Source organism: Carex rostrata, chromosome 16 (assembly GCF_964058835.1).
Source record: "Carex rostrata chromosome 16, lpCarRost1.2, whole genome shotgun sequence".
Classification (NCBI taxonomy): Eukaryota; Viridiplantae; Streptophyta; class Magnoliopsida; order Poales; family Cyperaceae; genus Carex; species Carex rostrata.
In genome coordinates, this window is record NC_135933.1 from 4,828,992 (window position 1) to 4,842,210 (window position 13,219).

The 13,219-nt window shown below is 36.5% G+C and overlaps 2 protein-coding genes across 3 annotated transcripts; one reads left to right on the plus strand and one right to left on the minus strand.

The window, feature by feature from the left end:
- Positions 1–3,438: 3,438 nt before the first annotated feature.
- Positions 3,439–9,875, plus strand: LOC144567697 (RNA polymerase II degradation factor). 2 transcript variants are annotated; one of them, XM_078317862.1, is made up of 16 exons: positions 3,439–3,842; positions 4,055–4,105; positions 4,193–4,423; positions 4,511–4,609; positions 4,702–4,757; positions 4,840–4,951; positions 5,035–5,205; positions 5,750–5,944; positions 6,021–6,239; positions 6,649–6,744; positions 6,886–7,017; positions 7,360–7,569; positions 7,673–7,771; positions 8,261–8,622; positions 9,507–9,572; positions 9,665–9,875. In XM_078317862.1, exons 1-15 carry the CDS (start codon positions 3,732–3,734, stop codon positions 9,538–9,540), a joined length of 2,178 nt encoding a protein of 725 aa, XP_078173988.1. In that variant the 5' UTR covers positions 3,439–3,731; the 3' UTR covers positions 9,541–9,572; positions 9,665–9,875. The 2 variants fall into 2 exon arrangements, with proteins under 2 accessions (XP_078173988.1, XP_078173986.1); XM_078317860.1 differs by having other exon boundaries at positions 9,507–9,525; positions 9,559–9,705.
- Positions 9,876–11,098: 1,223 nt separating this feature from the next.
- On the minus strand, positions 11,099–13,219 carry LOC144567498 (S-adenosyl-L-methionine-dependent methyltransferases superfamily protein). Its single transcript, XM_078317642.1, has 2 exons — positions 12,367–13,219; positions 11,099–11,948 (listed from the first exon to the last, which is right to left on the minus strand). Exons 1-2 carry the CDS (start codon positions 12,960–12,962, stop codon positions 11,561–11,563), a joined length of 984 nt encoding a protein of 327 aa, XP_078173768.1. The 5' UTR covers positions 12,963–13,219; the 3' UTR covers positions 11,099–11,560.

Consider the following 13,219-nt stretch of genomic DNA (forward strand, 5'->3'; position numbering starts at 1 on the left):
AAGCCAACAAACAATGGCATTATGACTGCAAAATGTTTACATTAGGCGCTGTTTTATTATCTTATTTTTCTGACAATCCAATTTTAAAATCAAATTCATACAGATTTATTGCACCATATTTTTTTGTTCTTTTTATGAAAATGTAGATCCTATTCTAAATAGATGCCAAATTTCAGAATATTTTATTTCTATTACTATGTTTAATAGGTGATTGAATGCGGGGCAGTCTGGTAAATTATGCAGCTTGATTAGCCTTTTGGTCAGGTTTGAGGCTTGGCATACCTATTGGTCGCAGGTGGACACAGAGGAAAAGAGAGATCAACATCAAAACAAAGCTGTTATACAAGAGGAAGGCAAATTTGCAAGTACTTGTCAGTTCTCATTTTTTTTTGTGTATGCAAGTATTAGTTAATTGACCATACATTACTCTGACATACTGCTATACTGATACAAAAACTACAAAGAGAGATATGAGTCCAACATATTCAGTTAAGAGGGTCTCATCACATAGAAAATTTAGAATGCGCATTTTGATATGACAATCTAGCTTCCTCTTGTCTGGCATTTTTTTACTATTTTCTTAGATAGGTACAAATTCTTGTTTTTTCTTTTTTGGAAGAAGGGATCGGGGAGGGAGGGGCAAAAAGGATAATTTGCTGGGGAGAGGCGCAGCGCTCCCAGCGAAATTTTTTACAAATCTTAGATCTAATTTGCACGATTTTTTATTAAATCCAACGGTGCAGAACAAAAATTAGTGTGGTAATACGTGTGGCTATACATGTGACAGGTTCAATTTGAACTAAATTTAGACTTCTACACATATAAATGATGTATTTAATCAAAGAAAGACAGATTATTTGACTGAAGAGTTCAGATTTCTTCTGCAAAAAAAAAAAAAATAAATCAGGACCATTGTAGGATCTAAACATTAAGCTCCTTAATAAGGAGGAGAGATACTAAAAGTTAGTGGTCTCATTTAGAGTCATCAAATATCTTATATCTCCTATCTTTTCAACATCAATCTCTCCATCAGCTTATAATTATTCATTTATTTTCATATTTATTTTTTTAGTTATTCATATAACTCAATTATTCGACAATTATTTGTTTTGTATTTGTATTTGAATATGTATTCGTAGATTATCTGTTTCGTATTTGTATCCATTTAAGATGAATTTGATTTTACATTTTGACATCTATTTATTATCTATATTCGTATTCGTATCTGCTCTTTAAATCGTGAAGATGAATATAGTTTTATCACTATTGGCTTCGTATCCGCTTCATTTTCACCTCTATAAAAGACCCACTAATTGTTGCGTGCCAACGGTGCCTCCAAATTATTTTCTGTAAAATATATAAATGCAACTGATTAAACTATTTGCGGGCGTCATGTCGTCATGCAGCCATGGACATTGGCTCATAGTTGTTATTACAGTGACAAATGAATTATTCGGGTTCAGTTCAGCGAGGTCAAAAATTCATGATTTGGGAATAATTCGGATATAATTCGGAAATGATTCGGAATTATTCAGACTAGAGATCTCAGTCCTGCGCTCAAGAGAGAAAAAAATCCAAAAAAAAATATTCTGGGGAAAATTTGCGAATAATTCGTAAATTCGGGAAAAATTCATAAATTTTGTGAATTATTCATGTTTAATTCGGTCAAAGTTTGGTCAACCGAATAATTCGACGTTCGGTTCGACATCACCAAGAAAACAAATTATTTGAATTTAATTCGCGAATAATTCATAAAACTTGTGACTACTGTGACTATAGTTGTTATTACATTTTGTTTTCCTCGATGATACCTGTGTACTTTGTATATCCAACTGTGTTGCATTATATTTTCTATAGTTTGAATCTACGACACAAATGATGATACGGTGTAATGATCGCAGAAAATGCTTCCAACATTTGTTAGTTGGATAAGCAACTAGCAAGTACGGATCACAGTGATAAATAAATAGTTCGGGTTTAGATTGGTAGGATCAAAAGTTTATGATTTAAAAATAATTCAGATATAATTTGAAAATGATTCGGTAACACAAAGAAGCGAAAAAGAAAAAAAATACATCTTTTTCGCATTTTATTCACAAATAAAATGTATAATACGTTTTTTTTATGTTTTATTCAGTGTTCAGATTGAAAACATCAAAAAAACGAATTAAACGCGAATTAATCATAAGTTATGTTAGTATGGTAGGAATGGTTTTGGCCTATTGGGTGACTCGGTACAGGAGACCTGGATAAGTCGTTGCAATGTTCGTAGGCAGCGGGAAGACATGTAGTCATGGTGTGTGGGCAACTTGGTTTAACGCAATCATGTGATTTGTTTGTAAAAACATCGAAATTAGGTGTTCCGAGAGACCGAGACAATGGAAAAGATCAATAAGGAGTGTGCTTTCGTGGTTGAATACTTCAAGCGAACGAGTAAGTAGTGATTAGTGAGTGCTAGAAGTTTGTAAACGGAAGTAGTAACTAGTAAGGGTCGGTCTTATGGATGTTATGCATGGCCTTATATTTTTCATTTATTGTTTGATATCTCCTACTAACATTCTAAAAATAAAATTAAAAAAAAAAAAAAAGTTAGCAATGTAAAATTGCTATGCCATGATCCGACACATCACGACACAATCCAACACATCACTTTTCTCTCTTATTCAATTCAATCACATCTCAATTGCAAAAGGACATCTCCATTTGAAAAAAGAAGAGATTTATTTTTTTATAAACATTATGTCATAGTTTACAATTATTTATAATTTTTTTTCTTTATGTTAGGCTTAAACCAACTTAATTCGAAAAAATATGGCTAAACATAACTAGACATGATCAAATGTAACTAACAATGTTACATTAGAGCACAACGTAACTAACGTACCATAACTATTCGTTTACAATAAACTATTTTTATAAATTTAATCATGGCACGATACTTCACATGAATTTTTATTTAAATCCAACATACATAAACTTTATTTAAATCCAACTTGACATAACATGTAACGACATAACTAATCACGGCACAGCACCAGAGAAATCCACATCCTACCAGTATCATCAACCGCTATTGCAAAGTAAAATAACATCAGTCGAATAGAGGCCAGCGGCCCGCACTTAGTTTCACTTGTATCACTGAGTACATATTTTTCAACGGGCCGATAACTGCCCACAAAATCGGATCCTCGGCCTCCATTTATGCTCTCCCGCTTGAAGTCCTTTCGCTTAAAACAAATCCTAGACCGAAAAGTTAACGTCTTCCTTTCCCCCACATGTCAGGCAGGGCTGTCAAGCTTCAATTTTATGGGTCGCATTTCTATGCCTGTTCTATCTTAATTTTTCATTTTCATGGGGATAATAGGGATGAATTCATCCATTAGACCAGGTCCTTCCCTATGTGGAACATTATGCTATCACTGAACTGTAGGACCCACCTAGTACTCTATTAAAATGGTCCCGCTAGTAGGTGGTTCCGGCTCTTAAGTAAATCCTGTCTACTAATTATTTTTCTATAATCACCTCGATCTTTTCTCTTCCCCTCTCTACTCTCGACTCTGGCACAAATCTTGCCATTGAATCGCTACTTTACCTGGCAGTGTGCCTCAAAACCCTACTTCAGGACCTTCGTGCGTGACTAGGATTTCTTCCCGAAATCTTTCGATTTGGATCTCGAAACCCTAGAATTTGTTGGACGAACTGGAGCGATCGTAAGCGAAGATCGGTTTCCGATGGAGACTTCTTCAGCTCGAGGCGGTTCGCTGCTCGCGTCCTCCTCCCAACCGCCAAGGAAGGAGTGGAGAGCTGTGTCTGACAGTTCATATCGCACCAGTGGAAGCGAGGTTCGTACTAATTTTGTTTCTGTTTAGGTTTTCTCAATGTAAAGCGATAGAAAGAGAGATGTAGATTAAATATTGCTGATTTTTCTTCTTCTGAAGTTTATTCATCTCTCTCATTGTAGTATGGCATTATTCCACTAGTAGTACAAAGTCAGGGTTTTGCTTAGTTAGCAATTTATGATTCAGATACTCTTTTCTGTGTTTCTTTATTGCAGGAGACTGAGCGTGGTAGTTTGGGGCAGTCAGATGAAAGAACCATATATGAGGTACAAATCATAACAGACCTTGAAGTAAAGGGTGCGAGTTTGTGAAATGTGAAAATGTATAATCAAAATTCTCATTGTATGGCACAGGAGGGAACGGATATGGTGGAGTATTGCTCTATTGCGATTGATGGAATCAATGGCTTGAGCAATGAATTGCTGCAGCAGCGGTTACATGAAGTGGCAAGGCAGCGAGAAGAGTTACAGCATTTGGAGGTTGAGTTGCGGGCCCAGGCTATTGCGCGGTCTCAAATTACAGAGGCTCAGGATAGTTTTGATGCTCAACTTAAGGAACATGCAGCTACAAGTGCTAAGCTAAAGGTCATTTAATCAAGTATGTATGATCCTATTTTCCCTACATTTTCTGGAATGATTATTAAATAGCAGTTGTCAAATTTTGTTGAATAGGAGCAACTACAAGAGAGAGATAAGTATATCCTTGACATGGAGTTGAAGCTCCAGGATAGGGAAAGAGAATTGCATGCTCTTCAGATTGACAATGAGGCGGTTTGTGTTAAAATTGTTGTCAATGGACATTTTTGTATGTTTTTATGCTCGTTATGTATATTGGTGTATTCTCATTTCTCTCTTTTGAGTAGGCTTGGGCTAAAGATGATCTTCTTAGGGAACAGAACAAGGAACTCGCAACTTTCAGGTGCCTGTCATGCATTTTGTATTTGTTTCATGCACTAACGAGTTACTGTAATATGTTTGCATTCTTGAATTAATGTGTGCAGGAGGGAGCGTGATAACTCAGAGGCTGAGAGAGCACAGCATCTTAAACAGCTCCATGATTTGCAAGAACGACTTCGAGAAAAAGAAAGACAGCTGCTTTCTCTGGAAGAGCAAGTAAGAATATTTCTGTTTTCTTTTCTCCGTACCTTGTGATGAGGTGAATGAATGACTGAATTGCATTTCTTGTATGTTCTCAGCATAGGGTTGCACAGGAGAATTTGATTTTCAAGGAGGAACAGTTGAGGGAGGCGCACACATGGATAAGCAGGGTGCAAGACGGGGATGCTCTCCAGTCCACCAATCTGCAGGCTGAGCTTCGTGACCGCATTGAACAGTTCAACCAATACTGGTTGGGTTTCCAGAGACAGGTTTGTAATTCATATTTATGCTATGCAACCAAGAAAAAGAGAGTAACATTTTATGCCAGCTATTAATCAACTTCTTAGAAGCATAATACAGCCAGCCTTTGTGGCTGTATTTAGTAAAAGATATTCTTGATATTCAAATGGAAGAAAATATCTATTCTATTTGATTCAGATTAGAAAAAACTCTCTCCCTTCCATTTTTTTGTATAAAACATATCATTCTTGTATTTACAAATATAAATAGAAGGAATAAATACTCAATCATGAATCTTCTAAAGATCCATTCTCAAATCTTGTTGAAAAAAATATAGGTTTTCACTTTTTGTTATTGCTTTATCGGGTGACGTCAGCGAAAACAATCCTTTTATATTGGAATCCCAAGATTGGGATGAAAATCCATCTGAAGTCAGTGAAAACAAGCCTTATCCCAAGATTTTTTATGTTTGAATTATGGTCCTCATTCTAGATCAAATTCTCAGTGAGTCAATTAGACTTTTTTATTATTGCTTTTTTTTGTGTGAAATTTTGGTCCTTAAATTTTGTATAGTATGTGGAGATGGAGAGGCATCACTTGCAAGCCATACAGCAGCTCCAGTTAGAACTAGCACTCTATAAGGACGGTTCAAAAGCTTCACATGAAAAGGCAGATCTTTCACAAATGCAATCCAAGATGAACATTAACAATGTCAATGTAAATGGGAGTAGTGTCATCTCCAATGGTAATGTTGATGGTTCGACGAAGGTATGTACCTCACAACTTTTTGTCATTTTCTAAAATATTGGACATAAAAATTAATTTGGTGTTCTGCTATTTGTAGACAGAACAAGTCTCTACCTTACCACAGGTCGGACAGTCGCAGTTTGTAGGTGTAGGTCCCACCTACATTCCGCCTCCTCAGATCACATACATGATGCATCCTTCTCAAGGAATTCCATCTCAGTCTCTCTCCCCAACCAATTCCTCTCTTCAACTTGGTTCTTTTCAGGTTGTTCCAGCTATTCCAACAATTCCCTCACAATTCTGGTCAGCCCCAGAGGTTAGTTTGAATGCTTAAATCTTAATTGATTGGACTTAAAGATTAGAATGGGTCAGATTTTGGTGTATTTTTGTTGATTTTGTCTGACCAGATGCTCAAGCAGGTAAGTTCTTCTAGACTGGTAGGGCACCGCATTTGCTAAATTGTAAAAGAGTTAGTTTTTGATGCATACGGTGATTTGGAGATCACTATTGTCAATAAACAATTTTGTGCTATCTCGGCCAAAATATAGAAAAATAGGGTGCAAATGGGTTGAGTTGACCTGCCAATTGTTAAGGCATTTGAAGCTGATTTATTAATCCATTTGGTCTTTTCTGGCTGGCTGGGTTGGTTCTAGAAGTACCATACCTGCTGGAATGATTAATCCAATTGTTATTGAGCTGTTACGTTGGAATGTATTTTTTTTTAGGCTGTGCCAGAAGCAGCACAGATCGCCAACCATGAAAAATACGAACAATCACAAGCTGATGAGAATCTTGGAAGGCAGAATAGCATCCAGAGTCAGGTAGATCTTTCAAATCAGCAAAATTAAATATTTAGTCTTATGACTATCCAAATGGGGTGAAAAATCAAGTTGTAAATTCTCCTGTATGATTTATTTGAAGTTTCAGCAAAAGCAAATTCTAATACTGCTGGTAAATTTCAGGTAACTGAATCGAACAAGCTACAATCATCTGCTCTGAAAGAAACTGCAGAGTTTGCAAATGTAAACTCCAATTATAATTCTGGCACTTCCGGGCTGCAGTTCGGTTCTGCAGATCTGACCAATGCACTTGAGGTTTGTTTTGTTTTCTTAAATTTTATCATTATACAATCTTAGAATTTGGTATTGTGCTGAGCTGGATTAGAAATTTTTTGTTCGTAATTTCTGAGTAGTTTTGGTATGCTTTAGTTTACTTGAGATTTAAGAACAAACTAAGGATCCCACTAATTGACAATTGAAGTTCTCACAAATTAGAAATACAGAGGAACAAGTGAATACCCAGTGGCTTAATAGATTTTGCTCGGTTAATGGTGGCTGAATATACATTAGTCTTACAAACAATGCAAATATCTGTGACTGAATAAATTTGACTAGTTTGAGTGATCATGCTAACCATAAATATTGCAATTGACTCAGAATCATGAGAGCAGCGCAGCTCTGAGTAGCCAAATACAAGAAGCTAATGGCACTGTAGATGGCAGCAAGAATGCTATGAATTACACTGAAGTAGTTTCAACTGTTACCATGGCAAAGGAGATGCCTCTCTTAGACGAAAGATCTCTTCTTGCTTGCATTGTTCGTGCCATTCCTCCAGGGCTCAATAATCAGATAAAGATCAGCACAACTGTGAGTACTCTCTTCTCAATGTGCAGTATCTAGATTGGAAGAGTAACTGCTATGAAAGACAAAATATTAAAAGAGTGGTTTATGTATTGTGCACATTCTGCAGCTACCAAACAGGCTTGCAAAGATGCTAGCACCTCTTCAGTGGCATGATTATATGAAGAACTATGGAAAACTTGATGATTTTGTAGCTCAGCATCCTGAGGTACATGTTTAATATTTTTATACTCCACATTTTTAATTTTAAAATTTGCTTGATGTGCAGTCTTCAACAAATACAAAACCAATTGTTTATAATGCTTTTTTTTTCTATGAATATTCAAGCTTTCTGGGGTTCCATCATTGTAATTATGTTTTTTTTTCAATTTTCACTGGTAGACCTCTCATTTTTTAAATCTGAAACTGGGTAAACTGCCAATCCACAAGCAACAATCAATTGTGCATTTGATGCATTATTAACCTTCCGTTGTGGAAAGTTAGCTTTTGTCCATTTCATCCTTTATCTTATGATCAAATTTGCCTGTAAACACAAAGCAAGCCAAGGAAAACCTAGAGAAGTACGGTAGCACACCAAAAAAAAAGGCAAAGATGCACCTGATTATTATAGCTTTTTAAAATCCTGTGCTGTTAACTGTATTGACAATATTACTGATCACATTCTAAAGCTTATATTATCCCATTTTTGCAAACATAGTTATTTGTTATTGAAGGAGACTTCATTCGTCTTAGAGAGGGTGCACACCAAATAATATCTGCAACAACTGCTGCAGCCAAAGTTGCTGCTGCAGCAGCAGCATCGACAGCATCGTATTCTTCTTTCCTTCCCCCAGTTGCATTAACTCCAGTTGCACAGAGCAGCCGCCAGAAGAGATCTCCAGATCCACAAGCAAATTATGTGAATGGTGCTACCTTGGTTCACAAAAAGAGTGAACAAGTACAACAACAGAGAGCTCATGGTTTTAATGTCATTCAAGGGGTTGCTGATGTCAGAATTTCTAATAATGGAGCTCCTGGTAGTAATGCAAGGCAAGGTTTCGGAGGCAAGCAGAATGCAAGGTAAGAAGCAAAAAGAATAAATAATAATAATAATAAATAAGATATAAGTAATTTAATTTAATTGTCTCTTGGGTCTTATACCAAATGTGTGGATATATTGGATTGCAATTGAGTCAATCTAGCTCAGGTCTTGCTGGAAGAGGAACCAAGTTAGCTCCTTGGTTCAAATATTATATGCTCAAAATGAAGCTTATAATCTGCTTGTTAAAGATTCAAGCAGCTATGATAATGGGTGGGGAGGCTTCATTTTGTCATGCATGCTTCTTACTTGCTGGCTGTTTGACAATATAGTTTAGGTGAAAGAAAAATGATGAAAGACTGAAGGGATAATGAGAGGTATCAGGACTTGGGAGGGAATTTGCTAACGGGGGATTGAGCATGGAATGAATGGTTAAGGTCTTTAACTAGGAATGGATTGTTTGGGATTATCTGGTCTCCTAAGTCTGATGGGCTCTAGTCATGGAAGAGCCAAACAAAAATTAAAAACTCACCATAATTTGAAACAATATCAAGTCCATTTCGAATGAGTTGATGCTATTTGAGCTCGGATTGTTTTCAATTCTAACTCAATATCTCAGTTTGAATCTAGTTTGGCATTCAAATGAGCAAAACATGTGCAAAGTTGCTTACTGATTTGAACACAAGCTAGCCATGGGCACCAACAAAACTTGAAGCCTGGCACTGCAGGTTTGAGTCCAATAGAATATAAAACAAGAAAACCTGAGATATATTGTCAGTACTGTTATTGTACAGCAATAGGAAGTGAATGGGGCATATTTATTGGTAGAGGTTAGAATGGCTTGGTACTTGAAACAGTTAGCTTGATTGATTTATTATTGAAATATATCTTTTCTTTTCTTTTCTTTTCTTTTGAGAAATTTCAGGTCATCTACTGCTTCATCAGTTGCAAGAAGATAGTTCTCCTAAAAAAAAAAGGTTGCAAGAAGACAGTAAGTATCATTGTTTGTCTTAAATCTAGGTTTGCACTAGCTGTTTTCTTCATTGAAAATTTTGTTATGTATTGGAAATTTGAATTGTGCAGGACGCTGATGGAGAGTGCAAATGGGAACGGGCTTCTAATGTCATATATTAATTTCTAGTTTTCTTAAATAGCTTCAATTGTTTGCATTTGTCAATTCTTTGGAATGCTGTTTAAGATTTTTGGATGGGGGAGCTCTGAAACCGTAACGCTTCTTCAGAAATATATACTTATCTTGTCATGTGTTTGCAATTTCTTATTTTGCATAGGATAATACTCCGCTATGATCTTTTAATACCTTTAGTCCCGCCCTGCGTGACAACCAATGGTTATTTTTTGGATAGTGCTAGCTTAATGATATGTTACGAAGTTACAAAATTATATCTGGATCTATCACATTGATGCAGTTTCTCGGAAATGTTCGTTCTTTCAGTGTTGAAATGTATAGTTTTCTAATAAACTTGATTTGATTGATGAAGGTCAAAAAGGTCACATTGATAACGTAGCAACTACTCTTTACAGTCTGCTCTCATAAATCGAGATAATTGAAAGAAAATGAGTCACGAATCACGAATCCCAATCAATCCAAATAGAACGTGTATCAACAAAATAAGTACAAATCAATCAAAGTCGTGCCTGTGAACCGGGATTGGTATCCACCTATTAATTTAAATTTTAAAATTATTTGAGCTAACTTCTCTGTTACTCACCTAACCAACTTTCTCTTTATTTATTGTTATTTCGCTTTTTCAGTTATAAGCAATCACATTATTTCTTGAAACTATCCTTGCCGACAACTTTGGCTATCATTTATTTTGATAATATTTAATTTTGAATCCAATATAAAGACATGATATATAACTATACAACACATGTATGTATATTAAAGAATGATAAAATTTTAGTGTGTATATATATATCACCGTACATTAAACAATTTGAAATGCCAACGATTTTAAATTCTCGGTCTTTAATTCTCAGCAAACAATATCCAAATCGTTAGAAATTTGGTTAATAATGTCGAATCACATGCCTATATTTACTCTTTTAACTTTCAGTTAATTAAATTAATTTGAAAACCATTGTTAGGACTGAGGCTATCAAAGTGATCCCTGTTTTTTCTCAGGTTACCGGACTGAGTACAATTGAATCGGACTGTAAGCACAAATAATAACCCCCCCCCCCCCCCGCGAAAGTCATCCCGAAAAAGCACCATTGAAAGTAAATCTGGACCGTCCTTTTCAATTGTTTTGAGTGAGGTACCTGGGAGGATACGGATCCACACGTGTGGGAGCTTTCCTCACTGTATATGCCCTTTATTATTAATTTCATTAAGATAATCATTATCGTTTAGCTTTAAACCAGGGAGGAGAACGAGTAGATTGTTTGAATTTTTACTTTTTGCCTCTAATATTTGTTAGCGTTTATATATTTGCATTTGATAAGAGTTTTATCCTAACAAGCCACAAGCATTTGATTATGTTTATTTATCAATTATAACTAAAGGAGCACGCAAGCTTATATTATTATAAACGAGTTTTCTTCTTTACCTGTTCCATAAACAATTTGTTCTGCTACGAAGTCTATATCATCTTTTCTATTATTCTATATATGCTCCTCTACACTAGTTATAGTGTTATACTCTCTCAATATTCACCAAACACACCAAAAAAAAAATCCATAATATTCCTGTTTCATATCATCTTGCAGTGTGATCAGCCATGTTGCTCATTTCTTCAACATAATCAGACACTCCGCTTGTGGCTTTGCAAGAGACCAAAGTCACCAAATTGAACTAGGCTTCAAGGATTCTCTAAAATCAATGACTCGATTTGCTATATCACTTGTGCCGACAGAAAATTGTTATCCTCTAAAACCAAATTGCTCATATCTCTCAACTGATCAATTGTTTTATAAACTTAAGCCGACAGAAAAGTGGATTTTTTTTTTTTTTGTATGCTATACAAGGGGCTTAGGCGAGAGCACCCAATGCTGACCGTGGGGCCGTATTGTCAGCCCCTTCACCTTGGCAAACAGAGTAACCGCTCGCCGAACTCCCCTATTATCAGCCACTGTGAAATAATCATGCCCAAATAAAACACCACCCGGTCTGAGCACGGCATATGCTCGATTTATGTCTGCCCATGCTGAGTGGAAGTCGTGCCCGGCATCAACCTCAATTAAATCTCCATAGATTCCCCACTCACATAAAGCTATAAGTGCTGAGCCAGTTGAGAAAGGGATTGGGATGATGCGGTGGGATTCACCGGCTGCTTTGACATTTGCCATGAACTGTTGTAGAAGCAATGCGTCAGCATGCCGGTTCTCTGGTACGTCACGATGAAATCTGTGACATGGACATGGAATTGATTTCTTTTCATATTAAATTGGATAATAACGTGCACTGTACAGTCACAATCTTTTTTTTTTTTAAGGTTTATAGTTACAATCTTTATTACCCTGTTTCTAAAAAAAGAAAAACTTGGACTATGAAATATTTAATCCGGTTGCATATGGAAATATCTCAGACCCTTTTTACGATACTAATACAAGCTCAACGTATTTACAGGCCATGCATTTACTTATTTACACTAAATCAATTAAATTTAAACCTAAAAGTGGTTGGGTTCTACTTAACTAACACAGGTAGAAAAGCTTTCTAAAACTATTCATTTTTATACAAAAAAAAAAAACCATGCTTTGATCAATAGCTATCAAAATAGCTTTCTAAACACTATAGTTGTTTTGAACTTTATAGGACTAACCGGAGGCGGAAGTTGGGCCATCCGCGAAAATCATCAACCGCGAGAATCAAAGTCGAAGGCAGCGAGAGGTTCTGTGTTACACCCGCCATGTGTAGTGCCGACGCGCCTAAAAACGAACCGAGCTCAATTATAACACTTGGTCGAACCGTCTCGATCAAGTCACGGAAGACGGCCCCGGTTGAACCCCACCCGCGCGGGTGCTCTGCTGGCTTATGAATAAGAGACTTAACTTCTGAAGATGGAAAACCTTCATACGGTTCAATTCCTTCAAACATGTTCATTCTGATTGTGTTAAGGATCTCCGATTGTGGTATCGGTTTGGCACAACGTGTATTAAACTGGAGAAGGTCATGTGGAGGTTGTACAATCTGTGATTCATGTTCTTGTATAGTAAGGGGTTTTGTGTCTGGATCAGTAATGGTGCAGTTGGGCTTAAATTGGGGTTGAAAGTTAAATTGGGAAATTGAGGAGAGATAACCCATCATATAACCAGCAGAGAAGAGAAAGAGGAAGGGTGCAGCACGGGCCAAGTGTACGCGGAGTTTGAATTGTGTCGGAGTTGGCAATTGCGGCGAAGGCAGCCATGCCGGTTTCATGCTGTAGATGTCAATTGGGGGTTTTAGAGTTATGTCAGAGTGATGCTTCAAGCTGAGCAGGTGTTTGCACAGGTGGTGTTTTTGTTGTACCTTTATTATAGGGAGATGGTTAAACTAAATTATGGCCATTTGGTAAAGGAGACTTTCCTCAAAAAAAAAAATTTGGTAAGGGAGATACATCACTTGTTGGGAGGTTCAAATTGCGTCCCCAGATTAAAATTGACGATGTAGGTGCCTAGGATGATAGCAGAATCAGT